Raw genomic sequence first — 21,398 nt, 5'->3', positions numbered from 1 at the left:
ACCCAACATGAAATATATATTTGTTTTGGTACAAAAATAAAAATAAAATATTAAAAAAAGAAGAAGATAGTTTGTCTTCGTTTTCTTTTGAAATGAATAAGGGATATTATCAATTGTCACCACACACTAATGCCGTCTCCAAGTGTTAAATTTGGACGATACTACGTAATGACTCCAATTAAAAAAGAGTGCAGCACCTCGTAACTACAACAGTAATTATGCTTCATGGAAACCGTAGGCAGGCAGCCACGTATGATTTAAGTGTAGGAGTAGAATATCTATACGATAATGAAAGGATTATTGTCCAAATTACGTTGCATAATAATGCGTACCACTCACCCCATCCAGTAGGAGTGTGCATGAATTGGGTTGAGTCGGGTTAAGGAAATTTTTTGACCCAATCCATCATAGTGGGTTAAAAAAAACTCAACCCAACCCAACCCATCACATAAGTCCAACTCAATCCAACCCAACCCATATGGGTCAGGTTAGGTCGGGTTGAACTCATGGGTTGCACAATTTATTATTATTATTATTAAATTGAGCAGAAAAAAATATAAATATAAATATATTAAAAAAACTCAAAAATTAGTATCAATGTAACTCCTTAAAGATAAACAACATTAATGACTAAACAACAATAGTAATTTACTAGAACTTGTGTAAACTAATTGACTTTTATATAGGATAGGAAGAGCTAGTTATTTAAAAAAATTTATTAATTATATAATATATATATATATATATATTGGTGGGTCGGGTAGTTTAAGGAGAGTAGCAAGGTACATTAGCCTTTTGATAAAAGCACTTCACTCACCAAATTTTTTAAGTTAATGGATGAGGAACCAAGTGGACTTGTGGCCTCTTCGGCCAATTTTTTCCACTCCATGGCCTTTTTCTTCATTTTCTTTGCCTTATCTCCTTCCAACAATTCTCTTACAATCTTCTTGACTTCCTCTCTTTTGACATCAAAGTCAATTTCCATGCCGATGGCCCATTCATTGCAAGTGTACTTGCAGTTCTTTGTTGATCTGAAAAGAATGGTAAGCAAAGCATTGGCACTCCTGCGCACACACTTTCAATGGTTGAACTCCAGCCACTATGTGTCAAGAACCCTCCAATGGAGGGGTGGTTTAGCACTTCCTCTTGAGGGCACCAACTAGTTATTAGACCTCTTTCTTTAATTTCCTCCTGAAACTCAGGTGACAAAATTGTTGATCTGCCTTCAACTAAGTCAGGCCTAATTATCCACAAAAATGGGTGCTTACTATTTGCAAGTCCCCAACCAATCTCAACCAATTGCAATGATGTCATGACAGCCATGCTACCAAAACTCACATATATCACTGAGTTGGGTGCCTTTGAATTAAGCCAATTGAGGCACTCGATTTCTTCCTTCCATAAACCATACCCAATTGATTCCAAATGATCATTGGATAAGTGATTGAGTTGTGGTTCTAGAGGGCCAATAGCATATACATGAGGAAACATGGTAGAGAGAGCATGCAAAACTTCTTGCTCTAACTCATTGAATGTGTGAATAATAATTCCTGAAGCACTAGGAGCTCTCTTTGCTACATCGATCACCATTCTAAAAAAAATATCATTTGGATCAATGGTTCGTACAAAACTTGGGAGATCCCTCAGACGTATGTCTCTCATACCAGGAATTCCGTCTATAATTGTGTCAAGATACCCATTTGTCAAATAGCTCTCATCTGCAAAGACAAAAAGTTTTCAGCATACAGTGATCAATTACAATAAAATAATGCATTTCAATTGGATTTTGCACTTTTTGTTATACCTTTAAGAGGTATGATGCCTTTGTCTTTGAGAGAAGGAAACTGCAGAAAACCCATTACGCTGCAAGCAGAGATAGTGAAGAACATCGCAACAGGGATTTTGAATTCTGAGCAGCAGTAATTGTAAACGTCATGAAACCATCTGAAACAATACAAGTAACTGGAGGATTACCTGAAGTCGGACTGTTGAGTTTTACAAGGAGGTCAGAAAATGGAGCCAAGAAGTTGGTCATAATGGATTCAAAAAGGGAATGGATGTCTTGGGGGGCGTTGATATCTGATGGAGGAAGGCCATCGGGGATGGTTTCGAATCGAAAGTCAGACAAGCCATCTAGGGAGTTGGGACCTCTGGATTTCATAAAACGTTGGTGGTTGTACTCAGTGTTTACATAGGTTATGTGAAACCCTTCATGGTGGAGAAGCTTTGAAAGCTTTAGCATTGCCTTCATGTGACTTTGAGCTGGGCATGGAATACAAACTGCATGAGGCTTATCAGCTACTTGTGTCTTAGAATCCATCTCCTTCGTTCTGTATGTGTGTGTGAGCGCAAAATGCATATGCCTATAGCTAGTCTATTTATCCTATTGTTGCGTACATTCGCATATGCCCATTCATTATATCTTTAATATACATTCTCTTTCCTTGGAGGCCAAACATATGAGAAATATCCGGCGGCTAGCTGCTCTTTGACTCTTGTCTTCCCTGGACGCCAAACATATGAGAAATATTAATATAGCTGCTCTTTGACTCTTCTCTTCCTTGGACGCCAAACATATGAGAAATTTTGACTCTTCTCTTCCTCGGACGCCAAACATATGAGAAATATTAATATAGCTGCTATTTGACTCTTCTCTTCCTTGGACGCCAAACATATGAGAAATATTAATATAGCTGAAGTTGTTAGACTTTAACTAATGTATGCATAGTACCGAAATTATATGTAATATAGTTTAAAAATATATATATTCTCTTTCTCTTTCCTCCTTTCTTCTTTGTTCATCTCTCTCTCCAATGCTTCTTTATCACAACGGTTGAAAATTACACCATACCGTAATCAGAACAAAAACACAATCGAAATATTCGAACCACGAAAACAATCTTTCTCATAAGCCTAATGAAATCAGAACAATAAAAGCAAAAAGAAGAGAAAGAAGCATCTGGGCCGCATGGTGGTGGAGAGGAGGACAAGCGGCTGTGGTGGCGGAGCAGATCGACGACGAGGCTTTGACCGGTGTGAAGGATCTCCGTGGGTCTTTCATCGTTGTTCTCCACGCACCGGTTCTGTATCTCTCAGGTTGAATCTTTGAGTTTGACTCTGTTTGATGAGTCCTTGAGTTTGAGATAAGATATTTCCTATTCTACACTTTTTGTATTTGGTGGAGAATTGAATTGGAAATANGGTCGAGTTTGGCAGGTTTAAAATTTTATGACCCGAACCCAACCCAACCCGCTATCAAAAAAATTTGTAATCCAACCCAACCCATCAAACCCTAAAAACTGACTCAAGCCGACGAATTGAGTTGGATCAGATCAGTTTTGACAGGTTAGCAGGTTGGCTACACACCCCTACTCCATAGTCCATAGAAAAAGGAAAAAAAAAAGAGAGAGAAGGTTGAAATCTAAAAGTATCCTATTAGAATTAAGGGTCCGTTTAGATACAACTTATTTTGCTGAAAACTGAAAACACTGTAGTAAAATCATTTTTAAATGTGTGAATAGTGTAGTGGGATCCATTTTTAATCTTTTTTTAATAAAGTGGTTGTGGGTCCCATGAACAGTACGTAAACAGTGCATGCACAGTGCGTGAACAATGCATACACTGTTCATGAACAATAAATATTGTCTCTTAAAGTCAACAAATATGGGCAAAAAAAAAAAAAAAAAAAAAGAAGAGAAAACACGCTTTGAAAATGTAGACGCCGGATTAATTGCTATTTAAACTCACAATAAGTCCTCGGGATACCCCCACCCCTTCTTATTTTATTATTATTATATTTTATTCTTCTTTGTACTTTTTCGAGTTCTTTATTATGCCAAGCAAATAGCCCTAGTGTGATAGAAAAAGCTGGAAGACAATGAGAGTTGAGAATAATGCTTAGATACCCCTCTTACCTCTATTCCTAAGGACAAACGAACATATAAACCGAGGCTTTTCAAACTCTTTGTACATTCATGCGTTGCCCATCCATCACTACTATTCTAGTATTCTTATATCATCCCCCCATCCTAATTGGTGGAGAATTGAATTGGAAATATAAAGTTGTGTGAGTGTGTGTGGTGGTGGAAACAAAGGTATTTAAATATGAAAGGGGTGTATCCGTGTGCGGTGGAAAAAATGGATTAATGATAAATTAAAAAAATTATGATCAGATAAATTTTTTTTTCATTTATAGAAAAATAAAAAATGTGGGTTAATGATAAATGAATGAATAATAAAAAATAAAATTCACTAAAAAGAGAATAATAATAGTCATAAAAAAGGTAAAATTAATAAATTTTTTTTAGAGAAAATTTAATGAGAGAAATTCATTCTAAATTACATAAATTTGATCAATTTCAAGACTAAGATAAATTTGATAAATTTCAAAATACATGGAATTTTTTTATAAAAAAAAAAACTTGCACAAGAATAACATAAATTTGTTAAATTTGAAATTACAATAAATACTAACAACTTACTATATTGTTATCTCAAGTGCTTCACGAGATCCATTGAAAAAAAAAGACCTCCCACAATTTTGGAGATTTTAAAATATATAGTTGGTGAGAATGAATAAAAAGAAATTAAAAAAAAAATAAAGAAAGAATAATGAATAAATGAAGAAATAATATTTAAATAGGATAGAGGAAGGAAAGAGAATCTGTTGAAAAATATATTTGAAAAAGTACATAAGTAAAAGATAAATATAACTGTTCACTCTCCAAATAGTATAAAAAATTGAAGAAGCTTGCTCAAACATTTTCTTGAGTTTTGATTTTGTACTATTAGATTCAAATGTGCGGTCACCAATGCTCTCAGCTGCCTCCCACTCTTCTAGTTTTAGCTATTTATTTATTTTTTAAAAATCATGGGAAATGTGGAATGGTCAGGATCTCTCTTGAAGTTTGATTAAGGTTCACAAAAAAGTTGGAGAAATTATAGAATACTCTAGTGGATCACGTTATTTGTCCACCATTCTACTAAAAAACTTCCATTTGTTTAAAAATTTTCTAACTAACAATTTTAAACAAAATTTACACATAAGCTTGCATAAAATATATATATATATATATATATTAAGCTCTAACTAAATATACACATATATATTTTTTTTGAAGCAGTACATCGATATTGATTTATTTTGAAATATTTTATATTTTTCACTAAAAAAACTCAAAAGCAACTTATGTTTACTTAAGAATTATTATTTCTTATTTGCCTTATGAAAGTTATGATATGAAAAATATATTTGAAAGATAGATCTTTATATTTATTTGGATTATTTTAGTCAATTTTTATATTTTTACTAATTTAATATGTATATATATATATTTAAATAATTATTAAATTAAATATGATATCATCATGGTTCAACCTCAATTTGACCTCGGTCTGACTTAATTAAATCTTGAACTTCCCTCTTTTACGGTTCTTTGAACGGTCCAAGTCTAAAAACCATGGTTATGAATGTAAAGTGGCCGACGCTTTTTTGGCATGCAGTGTAACCTCTAAAACTCAATTAAGATTGCCACCTCCTCTTGCCAATCAAGTTAATTTGTCATTCTCTTATGCCAATTAAATAGTTTGGCACTATTAAGAATGCTTCAAATAACATATATAAATGTGTGTGTTCAATTATGATATGGAGAGATAGAGATATCCCAAAATCTATAGTGTGATGTAGATGACCACTTGAATAAAGAAGTTTTATCTATATTATATTATCTCTAGATTTCTTTATTTTGTGTGTGTATATGTATGAAAAATGATCTAAATTTAATATTTATTGTAGAAAAGAGGTGATGTAGTTTTGCCTCTATCTAGCTAATTTTTATTATAATTCCTTCGTATAGCGTGTGAATATGCATGAAAAATAATCTGAATTTAACATATATTGTAGAAAAGAGGTGGTGAAGTCTTATCCCTGTCTAGAAAAATTATAATTTTTATTAATTTACTTAAAATAAATAATAAAAATAAATGAATATTTTACTTTTAAGTTATATAATGAATGCATGTTGTGTGAAACTAAGGTATCATAATATGCATATATATATATATATACATATATAATTGAATGGAAGATGGTAGAGGTACCATATATATATATATATAAAATGATTTTCAATAATACATTGAACTTTAAGGCTCAATTAATCACATATATTTAAATTGAAAAACCCTTGAATTTAATAATTAAAAACTATTCGAAACAATAATTGAAATAATGTTTAAGTGAAACCTCAATTCAATAATTAAAAACAATCTAAATTATTAAACATTTAAAAATTTGAAGTAGAGAGAGACTCACATGAGAATTTAATTTTTGTCATTGAAAGCATGGAAGAAGGCACTGAAATTTGAGTGAGTTTCACCCTACCAAGTTTAAGTCTTGTGCGTTGCATGCTACATGTGTGTGTACATGCATGAAAAATGATCTAAACTTAATATTTATTGTAGAAAATAGGTGGTGTAGTCTTACCCCTATCTAGTTAATTCTTATTATAATTTCTTTATGTAGCGTGTGAATATGTATGAAAAATGATCTGAATTTAACATATATATTGTAGAAAAGAGGTGGTGTACTCTTACTTCTATCTAGCTAATTCCTATTATAATTTTTTCGTGTAGCATGTGAATATATATGAAAAATGATCTAAATTTAACATATATTGTAGAAAAGAGGTGGTGTAGTCTTATCTCTGTCTAGCTAATTCTTGTTAATTATAGTCCATTTATTTTGCAAGGAGGTAGAAAACCCCTCTTTTATATATATAAAAAAAAGTCAGCGTTAATATATAATAGTTAAGATATTAATCTTTGGAAATGGTATCTCATACAAATTAGTATTTCAATTGTGGGTTTTGGTAGTTAGAAGTTAGCAAATAGTAGTTAATAATTAGAAAATTACTTTGCAATTTTTTTTAAACCAATCCCTTAAAAAAGTTTTAGAAGAGTTTAAATCACATTAATAAATTATCTCTCTATTCATTTTTTTTTTTAAATCATGTTAACAAAAAGTTACTAATAAAATTATTATTAGTAAACATTTCTTAGCCTAATCTATTTAGCTTTGTTGCCAAATTTATATAAACTTTTTTATTTTATTTTATTTCTTTTTTTCCGAAGAATATAACACAACCAAAAACCTATAAGCGATAATTTACATTTAATATAAAGAATATAATCAAAATTATTCATAATTTTTTTTTGGGAAAGAAAATTATTCATAATTTAAAATAAAGAAATTAACACAAATTATAAATTAAGATATAATTTTTTTTAAAAAAATAAAGAATAAACTTGTTTGTTTTCTCTATCACTTTGAAAGTGTTTTTTTATTTTTTTTTTATTTTTTGCACGTAGTAATATAATTTAAATTAAAAAAAAGGGATTAGATGAAAAGTTTGAATTATAATCAAATTAAAATTTTTTATCAACTTATAAATTATAATAATAAAAGGATAAGATGAAGAGTTTGGATTGTAATCAAATTAATATTTTTATCAATTTAGAAATTATAAGAGAATGAGATAAGTACAAAAAAAATTATATTAATTTTTTTAAAATTCTAAAAAAATTTCTGCAATTTAGTGCAGACACTTGACGCAACTATAGCTTCTATGCCCAACTTTTATTATATAGTATAGTATATAATATGATATGATATGATATGATATATATATATATATATATAAAGGGAATGAATTTATACTTTAACTTGGATGCAAATTATAGGACTTTAGAAATTATTATTGGTGGACTTAATTAGTTGACTCTTGGGAATACTGAGGGACATGAAATATTTTTGGCCGAAATATAATAATTGACAAATAGGGGCTGCGTTTCAGGTAACGTCTTGTGAAAAATTGAACCCCTTAGTTGTCAATTATTATATTTCGGTAAAAATATTTCATGTCCCTCAGTTTGCCTAGAGTCAACTAATTCCACCGATAAGAATCTCTGAAGTCAATATAATATATATTATAATTTTTTTACTACTTTAATTTACCATTAAAAATATTTTTGCATAGCCCAACACATATCAATCCAATCTAAAACCAAACAACGACACATATTAGCACATCTTAAAATCAAACAACAACACAAATCACAAATTAATTTATCTCTCATGAATCCCAATCTCATCTTCTTTTCTATTTAACCAATATCTTGGTATCTCTGACTCTAAGAGTAGTAAATAGTGAGTGTTTCTGAGTTGCAAGTGTCTCTGTATTTGTTCAGATCCACAGCTACATTTGCACGTTTTGCGTTTTCTCATTTTTTTTTTTTAGCGCTTATAAATAGTAACCGGTACTGTCCATACATGTGATTACACTGTGCGGGAGACAAAGTTACTGTTCACGTACTGTTCATGGGACCCACAACCACTTTATTAAAAAAAGATTAAAAATGGATCCCACTACACTATTCACACATTTAAAAATGATTTTACTACAGTGTTTTCAGTTTTCAGCAAAATAAGTTGTATCTAAACGGACCCTCTCTCTCTTTATTATAAGAGAAATGATATGTCTACAAAATTTTTACAACAAATCCTAAGTGGCAGGTTGTTACTGGTTGTTATTATTGGGGCAAAAAAGTAATCTTAGTGTTAGATTCAAATTTGAACCAATAACAACTAATTACTTGTGATTTGTTATAAAAATATTGTAAAAATGTTGTAGACGTAGCATCTCTCTTATTATAAATATATATATTATATGAGAAATGATATGTTTACAACATTTTTACAACAAATCTTAAGTGACAGGTTATTACTGGTTGTCATTATTGGGGCAAAAAAGTAATCTTAGTGTTAGTTTCAAATTTGAACTAATAACAACTAATCATTTTTTATTTGTTATAAAAATGTTGTAAAACTGTTGTAGACGTAGCATCTCTCATATTATATATGCATGTGTGAGTGAGTATGTGTTTGATATATGCGTTATTATTTTTATTATTTTTTTGTTATAATGTTATTTGTGTGAATTGTGATGTGTGTGAATATACATGTATAGTATAATATAATATAACTTTATATAATTTAATAATTAGGAAATATAGAGATTTGTTACATGTGTGCATGTATTGTTATCATATTATAATAATTTTTTTGTTATAGAGTTAGTAATTCAAAGTTAGTGATTCTTTGTGCATTTAATTAGTTAAGTAAACACTTAGTGTATTATTTATGTATAGATTAGTGTGACTATGTGGGTCAATAACTAATACAGTGCAAGTGGGTTGAATTTCATCATTTGGTTTTAAATATTTTTATAAAAATAATGATAAATAAATAATAACAATCGCATAAAATTAGAAATATTATACAAATCTAATAGAATAAAATGGTCAAATTTACCCACATTAACAATAAATAATAACAACTAATAATGAACTATCATGTAACAATTTCAAAATATAAGAATTCGTAGAAATAAACTGTAAAGCTTCAAGTTTTTGCAATTTTTTTTTTTCTAAATTTAACCCCCTGAAATAATTCATAAATCCACCGCTTTTGACCACTCTGTGCAAAATAGGAATATGAAAGTGTAATGATTAAAAGTTTTTTATGCAATTTTTTTTATTTAAAAAATATAGGAATAAATAGTTTGATTAATCTAAGAAAGAAAAGTGCTACTAGAGACGGTATAGAATATGTTCCACCTTTTGTATTTCATTTTATATTACATGTTGTGGTATTCTATTTTTTAAAATCATTTCTTATTGAAATATTCCTTTCCTTTTTAGCTACCTTAACATGGTATGTCATTGCATAATTTCTCCTTCAAAAAATACATTCATCTTATAAAATTGAGTGATCTGAAAAACACAAAAAATTTCACCCTCTTTTTATAAGGGTTGATATGATGATAAATTGTAATTAGAATAACATTATTTTCACATGAGCTAATTACTGATATCATTTTTATTAATAACGATCAAAATATATCACGTGAAAAAATTTGTATCTTCAAAGTTATTATACAAAATTTATATATGAAAATTTTTTAGTTTACGTTGCATTAACAAAGTAAGATTTACATTGCAGACTAAATAAATGTGTACAATATTATACATGCATTTGCAAAAAAATGTACAACATTACACATATTTATTTAGTCTATAATGTAAGATTGACATTGCTAGTACAAATGTAAATCTATAACTATCCTTTATATATTTAGCCTCGATCCCAAGTAGGTAATTGGTACCATTGGGCTTATAATTGCAGGTACCACGGACTAACACACCGTTCTATCACGATTATCAATCACAAATACTCCCCTTTAGAATGGACATCAATTACCTGGGCTATAGGGCTAGCTGTTGCTGCTCCCATACTTGGCTCCATATCCTTCAGCCTTGACCATGGCGATCAACAAATACTTATTGCTGCAGCTGCCACTGCCACCGGAGCTATTTTCTGTCTCCCTGCCGGATTCTTTAAGACCGTGTGGATCTTTCTGCCCTATATTACAGGCATTGTAGCAGCACTTTCTGTTGCCACCGCCTGCCACACCCGCCACCTTGGCCTAATGCTTCGCCGCTTTACTTCACCAACCCATCAACAACAACAACGCCGAATCCCTATTAGAACTGCAGTTTCTGGTTGGTTCTCTCTTAATGCCTGATAGAGGGAGACCCTGAATCTTGAATGTCAAAAGTCTTATTTAAACTCTTGGCTTCATGGGGTTTGACTAATTCATTTTAAGTATGTTTGGTTGCTGAGAAAATGCACGAAAGAGGAAGACCATGAATTTTGAATGTCAAAAGTTTTATTTAAACTCTTGGCTTAATGGGGTTTTTCTAATTCATGTTAAGTATGTTTGGTTACTGAGAAAAAGCCTGAAAGAGGAATACCGTGAATTTTGAATGTCAAAAGTTTTATTTAAACGCTTGGCTTAATGGGGTTTTGCTAATTCATGTTAAGTATGTTTGGTTAAATTCCTGAAAGAGGAATGGCCTGATTTTGAATTTCAAAAGTCTTATTTAAACTCTTGGCTTGATGGGGTTTGACCAATTCATGATAAATTTTGAAATTAGAAGTTTTTATTGGTTGATATGTGTTCAGGTGAATCAAGTGCGGCATGTTTCATCGAGAGAGCGGAAGAAGAGGAGAAAGCCAATGACACCGGTCACGTCCAAGATAAAGAAAACCAAAATGAAGTTTTTTTCGTAGGTTTTTAGGCATTTATAGTTAGATCAATTTTATTTTAGTTATCATTCTTTTGTGGTGACTAAATCATTTTTGAGATGTCTTGGTCAGGTCTTTCAAGTCCAGGTTTAGGGTGATGAATGATGGGAATATTCGGCGTTGGAAGGAGGGAAAGCGGCACAATGCACATTTGAAGGTTTGTCTTTTCAAATCCCTTTCAAAACTGAACTATCAACTCCATTTTCAGTCTGATTGGAAAATTGAATAACATATAAAAAGCCCGATCGAAAATTTTCAGTATTATCTTACATATGACTTTTTGCTTCACTGCATTTGGAACTATTATATAGACTAGCAGATTTCTTCAACAAGGAAGTATATGCATATAATTTTGTTAGCAAGTTTGCATTATTGTAGTTTCCTCTCTTGGTGTATTTGACACCACACTATGTAATCTAGTTGTAACAAGTAGTATGAATGAAATACGAGTTAAAGACATTTGTTTCCTGTTATGTATAAAGGAATAGCCTAAGCCAATGAGCTCTTGTCCAAATGCCACTTCCTCCCTTTGTAAAAACAAGGTGGAGGGGAAGGTCATGGGTTTGAACACCCATTGGGCATGTGTGTAATTTATGAATAGGAATAATGAAAAGAAAAGGGAATAGCCTAACCAACCTAGTTGACCATCAATTTCTTGGTTGGCAAACTAAATATAGTCAATAGTGGTCCTAACCTTACCAACACTAAAGGTGTATCTGTGAGCATTGAAAACTACCTGCTTCCTTGATAAAATCAACCTAGCCATACTAGTCATAACAAGCTAATGCTGATAGAATTTGTGGGACTTTTGCAGATTGACTAGATTCGATTGTAAACCTGGACCCCAGAAACCTTATAACCAAAGTGTCAAGACAACGTCTGAATGTCTTGTAGAATGCCAATTGGCATTGGCAGCTAGTGGTTTGAGAGAAAGCTAACAAAACCTTGTACAACAATGCTGTTAAAATATGCCTAGGCATACTTAAAAGTGTGGAATGCGAAGCCCCAGTATCCACTTTCACACTAGGTATACACACTCTTGATGTACCTCTTGATTTGTTTGATTTGATTTGGGAGTGACTATAACAAGGGAAATTATTGTTTGATTTGTTTCACACTCTTGATGCACACTCCTAACACACAATATCCACTTTCACACTAGGTATACACATTTTTCAAGAATGTTCAAATGAACACAGTGACACATGATGTGTATGGAAATTGTATAAAGGGGGTGTGAGACAATCAAGGAGTGAATGTATCACCTTCCTAATATGTAAAGCTTCACATTTGGTGTTCCTTTAGATCCAAATTAGCAATGAAAACCTGAGAAGTTGTTCATGTTTCAGTAGAATTCATGCTACTTGTTAGAAGGGGTAGTGAATTTCTTATTAGGAAGTATGGGTGAAGACTATTTGTATTTGATACGGAGGAAAATAGTTCAGTCAGACTGGTTGGTAGGATGTTCTTCTGCGAAGTGGAAAAGGGTGAGTATTGGGGGCGCTAGATCTTATGCTCACTTGGAAAGTGAAAATAGTCCTTACAAATAAAAGGTTATGGAAGTCTGAATTGGAGATGAAAGGTTATGGAGAAGAGGAATAGCGATGAGCAGAACTACAGGGTTAATAAGAATGGTGGAGGTAGCTTCTTATGCAAAGGTGGGTTGAATGAAAAGGTGCATGTCCCAAGATGTATTGAAATAAATTAATATAATCTTCCATTTAGAATGTTTAGCTATTCAACGACTGATGTGCAAATTTGCTCTTCTTTTCATGCCCATAATGTTTACCCCTGGTGATGCGAAACACACAACGTAGGCTGGTATATGCTGAGTTTATTTGAAATTTATTGCATTTTGGGTGTTTAGTGCAGTTGATGTAACTAATAAAATTTTGGTGTTAATGCAGTCAAAGAAATCAAAACGTAGGCTCAGACAACCTGGCATTGTCCCTGCTGCTTATGCCAAAGTGATGAAGAAGCTCAATTTTTGTGGTTAAACATTAAGATTCCAAAGTAGGTGCTGCCAATTCCTGGGAATTAAAGAGGCAAAAATTCACCTCCAGCCTTCTGTTTTTTCATGCTTTCCTCCTACTGCTTGCATTTCTGTCCCTCAATCAAGCAGGTTGTAGAGCAGGCTTTTTGTAGCTGGTTGTTTACAACAATTGGTAAATTCAATTTAAGGCTATGGCTTAGCCAAATGATTCTTAATAAGTCTGATATTACTGTGGAAACTAATACCAACTCTTTGTGGGCTTACTGTGGTTTTATAATCGTTACACATGTCATAACCCAATTGTTATATGTTTGATACTTTAATTCAATTAATTTAATTGATATTAGTATTTATTATTATTATTATTAAGCTCTTTATCTTTTTCAAAATAGATGAGTACTAATTATTATACTATATTAAAAAATAAGTATGTGTTCAATATATGAAGACTAGAGCAGTGCTCTGGGCATTCCTATATTTAGTTTAACTTTAAACCTTTTTTTTCAACTTTAAGGGAAGGGGAAAAGCTCTTTAATAAAATTTTCAATCAATGACATATTTTGCTTATAACCTTTAAGGCGGCTATTATACTTATATGAAACTTGCCTTGAATATTATATCTTATATAGTGAAATAGATTTTTCTTACGTATACAATTGATATTTGTTCATACAATTGTTAAAAAATAAAATATAATCAGTATTTAGTTTCACCATTGAAGTCCTAAAAGAGTGAGTTTAGACACTAGGTGGTAGTTACAGAGACAATCTATTAGGCATAGAAATCCTAGTGGGATTGAGATCAAGTGCAATATTTAAGCATTGCACCCAATGCAATTGTTAAAAATAAAATACAGTCAATATTTAGTTCTACCATCGAACTCTTAAAAAGAGTGAGCTTAAACACCAGGCGGTAGGTATAGAGATAACTTATTCCTAATGGGATTGAGATCATGTGCAATATCTAAATATTGCACCCGATGTAATTGCTTTCAATGGTTGAGATTGAGAGTTAAAAGAAACAACTTTCAATTTCAACTGTTGAATAAAAAAAAGTGTGAAAAAGTTAGAAAGTGAGAGTGGTAAAAGCCTTTTATGAGAGAGGGATTGGATAATTGCACTCGATGGTATTGCACCAAATCCAAATCCTCCATAATGTATTTTTCAAACAAAATTGGGTCACCTTCAAATTCTATTAAACAGTTTATTCAAGAATTGAATTTCTGTTAAAATTTAAAAGCTGATAAAATATGGTATCAACAATATTGATATTTTGGCAACAACGGGTTGAGATCAAAGCAGCAAAAGCTGTTGATTTTCCAAGTGTCCTTTTGTTTTTAATGCTATATTTAGGATGTAATATGATTGCGTTCAGCCAAAGAGTGCCAGTGCAGTAAATCTAAATGTTTATATCTTAAATAATACCTTCCATTTATTATAAAAAAAACATTAACATTAACAATAACAACAACGGGCAAACCTCGAAAACAAAGAAAATATAAAAAAATAACTTTAAAAAAGGAAGACCAAATTGAGAGAGATTCTAAAGACAAGTGAAGTAACAGATCCTAAGTTTAAGGAGACTAGCAAGGTACATTAGCCTTTTGATAAAAGCACTTCACTCACCAAATTTTTTAAGTTAATGGATGAGGAACCAAGTGGACTTGTGGCCTCTTCGGCCAATTTTTTCCACTCCACGGCCTTTTTCTTCATTTTCTTTCCCTTATCTCCTTCCAACAATTCTCTTACAATCTTCTTGACTTCCTCTCTTTTGACATCAAAGTCAATTTCCATGCCGATGGCCCATTCATTGCAAGTGTACTTGCAGTTCATTTGTTGATCTGAAAAGAATGGTAAGCAAAGCATTGGCACTCCTGCGCACACACTTTCAATGGTTGAACTCCAGCCACTATGTGTCAAGAACCCTCCAATGGAGGGGTGGTTTAGCACTTCCTCTTGAGGGCACCAACTAGTTATTAGACCTCTTTCTTTAATTTCCTCCTGAAACTCAGGTGACAAAATCGTTGATCCGCCTTCAACTAAGTCAGGCCTAATTATCCACAAAAATGGGTGCTTACTATTTGCAAGTCCCCAACCAATCTCAACCAATTGCAATGATGTCATGACAGCCATGCTACCAAAACTCACATATATCACTGAGTTGGGTGCCTTTGAATTAAGCCAATTGAGACACTCGATTTCTTCCTTCCATAAACCATACCCAATTGATTCCAAATGATCATTGGATAAGTGATTGAGTTGTGGTTCTAGAGGGCCAATAGCATATACATGAGGAAACATGGTAGAGAGAGCATGCAAAACTTCTTGCTCTAACTCATTGAATGTGTGAATAATAATTCCTGAAGCACTAGGAGCTCTCTTTGCTACATCAATCACCATTCTAAAAAAAATATCATTTGGATCAATGGTTCGTACAAAACTTGGGAGATCCCTCAGACGTATGTCTCTCATACCAGGAATCCCGTCTATAATTGTGTCAAGATACCCATTTGTCAAATAGCTCTCATCTGCAAAGACAAAAAGTTTTCAGCATACAGTGATCAATTACAATAAAATAATGCATTTCAATTGGATTTTGCACTTTTTGTTATACCTTTAAGAGGTATGACGCCTTTGTCTTTGAGAGAAGGAAACTGCAGAAAACCCATTACGCTGCAAGCAGAGATAGTGAAGAACATCGCAACAGGGATTTTGAATTCCTGAGCAGCAGTAATTGTAAACGTCATGAAACCATCTGAAACAATACAAGTAACTGGAGGATTACCTGAAGTCGGACTGTTGAGTTTTACAAGGAGGTCAGAAAATGGAGCCAAGAAGTTGGTCATAATGGATTCAAAAAGAGAAGGGATGTCTTGGGGGGCGTTGATATCTGATGGAGGAAGGCCATCGGGGATGATTTCGAATCGAAAGTCAGACAAGCCATCTAGGGAGTTGGGACCTCTGGATTTCATAAAACGTTGGTGGTTGTACTCAGTGTTTACATAGGTTATGTGAAACCCTTCATGGTGGAGAAGCTTTGAAAGCTTTAGCATTGCCTTCATGTGACTTTGAGCTGGGCATGGAATACAAACTGCATGAGGCTTATCAGCTACTTGTGTCTTAGAATCCATCTCCTTCGTTCTGTATGTGTGTGTGAGCGCAAAATGCATATGCCTATAGCTAGTCTATTTATCCTATTGTTGCGTACATTCGCATATGCCCATTCATTATATCTTTAATATACATTCTCTTTCCTTGGAGGCCAAACATATGAGAAATATCCGGCGGCTAGCTGCTCTTTGACTCTTGTGTTCTCTTTCCCTGGACGCCAAACATATAAGAAATATTAACACAGCTGCGCTTTGACGCTGCTCTTCCTTGGACGCCAAACATATGAGAAATTTTGACTCTTCTCTTCCTCGGACGCCAAACATATGAGAAATATTAATATAGCTGCTATTTGACTCTTCTCTTCCTTGGACGCCAAACATATGAGAAATATTAATATAGCTGAAGTTGTTAGACTTTAACTAATGTATGCATAGTACCGAAATTATATGTAATATAGTTTAAAAATATATATATTCTCTTTCTCTTTCCTCCTTTCTTCTTTGTTCATCTCTCTCTCCAATGCTTCTTTATCACAACGGTTGAAAATTACACCATACCGTAATCAGAACAAAAACACAATCGAAATATTCGAACCACGAAAACAATCTTTCTCATAAGCCTAATGAAATCAGAACAATAAAAGCAAAAAGAAGAGAAAGAAGCATCTGGGCCGCATGGTGGTGGAGAGGAGGACAAGCGGCTGTGGTGGCGGAGCAGATCGACGACGAGGCTTTGACCGGTGTGAAGGATCTCCGTGGGTCTTTCATCGTTGTTCTCCACGCACCGGTTCTGTATCTCTCAGGTTGAATCTTTGAGTTTGACTCTGTTTGATGAGTCCTTGAGTTTGAGATAAGATATTTCCTATTCTACACTTTTTGTATTTGGTGGAGAATTGAATTGGAAATATAAAGTTGTGTGAGTGTGTGTGGTGGTGGAAACAAAGGTATTTAAATATGAAAGGGGTGTATCCGTGTGCGGTGGAAAAAATGGATTAATGATAAATTAAAAAAATTATGATCAGATAAATTTTTTTTTCATTTATAGAAAAATAAAAAATGTGGGTTAATGATAAATGAATGAATAATAAAAAATAAAATTCACTAAAAAGAGAATAATAATAGTCATAAAAAAGGTAAAATTAATAAATTTTTTTTAGAGAAAATTTAATGAGAGAAATTCATTCTAAATTACATAAATTTGATCAATTTCAAGACTAAGATAAATTTGATAAATTTCAAAATACATGGAATTTTTTTATAAAAAAAAAACTTGCACAAGAATAACATAAATTTGTTAAATTTAAATTACAATAAATACTAACAACTTACTATATTGTTATCTCAAGTGCTTCACGAGATCCATTGAAAAAAAAAGACCTCCCACAATTTTGGAGATTTTAAAATATATAGTTGGTGAGAATGAATAAAAAGAAATTAAAAAAAATAAAGAAAGAATAATGAATAAATGAAGAAATAATATTTAAATGAGGTAGAGGAAGGAAAGAGAATCTGTTGAAAAATATATTTGAAAAAGTACATAATAAAAGATAAATTAATGTTCACTCTCCAAATAGTAAAAAAATTGAAGAAGCTTGCTCAAACATTTTCTTGAGTTTTGATTTTGTACTATTAGATTCAAATGTGCGGTCACCAATGCTCTAGCTGCCTCCCACTCTTCTAGTTTTAGCTATTTATTTATTTTTTAAAAATCATGGGAAATGTGGAATGGTCAGGATCTCTCTTGAAGTTTGATTAGGTTCACAAAAAAGTTGGAGAAATTATAGAATACTCTAGTGATCACGTTATTTGTCCACCATTCTACTAAAAAACTTCCATTTGTTTAAAAATTTTCTAACTAACAATTTTAAACAAAATTTACACATAAGCTTGCATAAAATATATATATATATATATATATTAAGCTCTAACTAAATATACACATATATATTTTTTTTGAAGCAGTACATCGATATTGATTTATTTTGAAATATTTTATATTTTTCACTAAAAAAACTCAAAAGCAACTTATGTTTACTTAAGAATTATTATTTCTTATTTGCCTTATGAAAGTTATGATATGAAAAATATATTTGAAAGATAGATCTTTATATTTATTTGGATTATTTTAGTCAATTTTTATATTTTTACTAATTTAATATGTATATATATATATTTAAATAATTATTAAATTAAATATGATATCATCATGGTTCAACCTCATTTGACCTCGGTCTGACTTAATTAAATCTTGAACTTCCCTCTTTTACGGTTCTTTGAACGGTCCAAGTCTAAAAACCATGGTTATGAATGTAAAGTGGCCGACGCTTTTTTGGCATGCAGTGTAACCTCTAAAACTCAATTAAGATTGCCACCTCCTCTTGCCAATCAAGTTAATTTGTCATTCTCTTATGCCAATTAAATAGTTTGGCACTATAAGAATGCTTCAAATAACATATATAAATGTGTGTGTTCAATTATGATATGGAGAGATAGAGATATCCCAAAATCTATAGTGTGATGTAGATGACCACTTGAATAAAGAAGTTTTATCTATATTATATTATCTCTAGATTTCTTTATTTTGTGTGTGTATATGTATGAAAAATGATCTAAATTTAATATTTATTGTAGAAAAGAGGTGATGTAGTTTTGCCTCTATCTAGCTAATTTTTATTATAATTCCTTCGTATAGCGTGTGAATATGCATGAAAAATAATCTGAATTTAACATATATTGTAGAAAAGAGGTGGTGAAGTCTTATCCCTGTCTAGAAAAATTATAATTTTTATTAATTTACTTAAAATAAATAATAAAAATAAATGAATATTTTACTTTTAAGTTATATAATGAATGCATGTTGTGTGAAACTAAGGTATCATAATATGCATATATATATAATATACATATATAATTGAATGGAAGATGGTAGAGGTACCATATATATATATATAAAATGATTTTCAATAATACATTGAACTTTAAGGCTCAATTAATCACATATATTTAAATTGAAAAACCCTTGAATTTAATAATTAAAAACTATTCGAAACAATAATTGAAATAATGTTTAAGTGAAACCTCAATTCAATAATTAAAAACAATCTAAATTATTAAACATTTAAAAATTTGAAGTAGAGAGAGACTCACATGAGAATTTAATTTTTGTCATTGAAAGCATGGAAGAAGGCACTGAAATTTGAGTGAGTTTCACCCTACCAAGTTTAAGTCTTGTGCGTTGCATGCTACATGTGTGTGTACATGCATGAAAAATGATCTAAACTTAATATTTATTGTAGAAAATAGGTGGTGTAGTCTTACCCCTATCTAGTTAATTCTTATTATAATTTCTTTATGTAGCGTGTGAATATGTATGAAAAATGATCTGAATTTAACATATATATTGTAGAAAAGAGGTGGTGTACTCTTACTTCTATCTAGCTAATTCCTATTATAATTTTTTCGTGTAGCATGTGAATATATATGAAAAATGATCTAAATTTAACATATATTGTAGAAAAGAGGTGGTGTAGTCTTATCTCTGTCTAGCTAATTCTTGTTAATTATAGTCCATTTATTTTGCAAGGAGGTAGAAAACCCCTCTTTTATATATATAAAAAAAGTCAGCGTTAATATATAATAGTTAAGATATTAATCTTTGGAAATGGTATCTCATACAAATTAGTATTTCAATTGTGGGTTTTGGTAGTTAGAAGTTAGCAAATAGTAGTTAATAATTAGAAAATTACTTTGCAATTTTTTTTAAACCAATCCCTTAAAAAAGTTTTAGAAGAGTTTAAATCACATTAATAAATTATCTCTCTATTCATTTTTTTTTTAAATCATGTTAACAAAAAGTTACTAATAAAATTATTATTAGTAAACATTTCTTAGCCTAATCTATTTAGCTTTGTTGCCAAATTTATATAAACTTTTTTATTTTATTTTATTTCTTTTTTTCCGAAGAATATAACACAACCAAAAACCTATAAGCGATAATTTACATTTAATATAAAGAATATAATCAAAATTATTCATAATTTTTTTTTGGGAAAGAAAATTATTCATAATTTAAAATAAAGAAATTAACACAAATTATAAATTAAGATATAATTTTTTTAAAAAATAAAGAATAAACTTGTTTGTTTTCTCTATCACTTTGAAAGTGTTTTTTTATTTTTTTTTTATTTTTTGCACGTAGTAATATAATTTAAATTAAAAAAAAGGGATTAGATGAAAAGTTTGAATTATAATCAAATTAAAATTTTTTATCAACTTATAAATTATAATAATAAAAGGATAAGATGAAGAGTTTGGATTGTAATCAAATTAATATTTTTATCAATTTAGAAATTATAGAGAATGAGATAAGTACAAAAAAATTATATTAATTTTTTTAAAATTCTAAAAAAATTTCTGCAATTTAGTGCAGACACTTGACGCAACTATAGCTTCTATGCCCAACTTTTATTATATAGTATAGTATATAATATGATATGATATGATATGATATATATATATAATATATAAAGGGAATGAATTTATACTTTAACTTGGATGCAAATTATAGGACTTTAGAAATTATTATTGGTGGACTTAATTAGTTGACTCTTGGATACTGAGGGACATGAAATATTTTTGGCCGAAATATAATAATTGACAAATAGGGGCTGCGTTTCAGGTAACGTCTTGTGAAAAATTGAACCCCTTAGTTGTCAATTATTATATTTCGGTAAAAATATTTCATGTCCCTCAGTTTGCCTAGAGTCAACTAATTCCACCGATAAGAATCTCTGAAGTCAATATAATATATATTATAATTTTTTTACTACTTTAATTTACCATTAAAAATATTTTTGCATAGCCCAACACATATCAATCCAATCTAAAACCAAACAACGACACATATTAGCACATCTTAAAATCAAACAACAACACAAATCACAAATTAATTTATCTCTCATGAATCCCAATCTCATCTTCTTTTCTATTTAACCAATATCTTGGTATCTCTGACTCTAAGAGTAGTAAATAGTGAGTGTTTTTGAGTTGCAGGTGTCTCTGTATTTGTTTGGATCCACAGCTGCGTTTGC

The 21,398-nt window shown here is 31.0% G+C and overlaps 2 protein-coding genes and 1 long non-coding RNA gene across 3 annotated transcripts; 1 reads left to right on the top strand and 2 right to left on the bottom strand.

The window, feature by feature from the left end:
- Nucleotides 1–768: 768 nt before the first annotated feature.
- Nucleotides 769–3,193, bottom strand: LOC112027761 (7-deoxyloganetin glucosyltransferase). Its single transcript, XM_024060410.2, is given in 4 exon segments — nt 769–1,026; nt 1,029–1,718; nt 1,805–1,912; nt 1,915–3,193. Coding segments are annotated over 4 exon segments (1,482 nt in total). The 5' UTR covers nt 2,360–3,193; the 3' UTR covers nt 769–787.
- Nucleotides 3,194–10,249: 7,056 nt separating this feature from the next.
- On the top strand, nt 10,250–13,476 carry LOC136061550 (uncharacterized). The gene is made up of 4 exons (XR_010630962.1): nt 10,250–10,620; nt 11,084–11,187; nt 11,279–11,363; nt 13,114–13,476. It is a non-coding gene; the product is annotated as an uncharacterized LOC136061550 (long non-coding RNA).
- Nucleotides 13,477–14,638: 1,162 nt separating this feature from the next.
- LOC136069735 (7-deoxyloganetin glucosyltransferase-like) lies at nt 14,639–16,523 on the bottom strand. The gene is made up of 2 exons (XM_065778555.1): nt 15,813–16,523; nt 14,639–15,726 (listed from the first exon to the last, which is right to left on the bottom strand). The coding sequence occupies exons 1-2, from the start codon at nt 16,366–16,368 to the stop codon at nt 14,795–14,797; spliced, it is 1,488 nt and encodes a 495-aa protein (XP_065634627.1). The 5' UTR covers nt 16,369–16,523; the 3' UTR covers nt 14,639–14,794.
- Nucleotides 16,524–21,398: the final 4,875 nt, after the last annotated feature.

The sequence above is a fragment of the Quercus suber genome, unplaced genomic scaffold (assembly GCF_002906115.3).
Source record: "Quercus suber isolate HL8 unplaced genomic scaffold, Cork oak 2.0 scaffold_186, whole genome shotgun sequence".
NCBI classification, from domain to species: Eukaryota; Viridiplantae; Streptophyta; class Magnoliopsida; order Fagales; family Fagaceae; genus Quercus; species Quercus suber.
The sequence above is the reverse complement of the archived record's forward strand: the minus strand, read 5'-3'. Positions and strand labels throughout refer to the sequence as shown.

Coding starts and splice junctions, on each gene's coding strand:
- LOC136069735 (XM_065778555.1), bottom strand. CDS start 16,368: ATGCATTTTGCGCTCACACACACATACAGAACGAAGGAGATGGATTCT. Junction 15,727..15,812: donor AGGCGTCATACCTCTTAAAG/GTATAACAAAAA, acceptor TTGTCTTTGCAG/ATGAGAGCTATTTGACAAAT.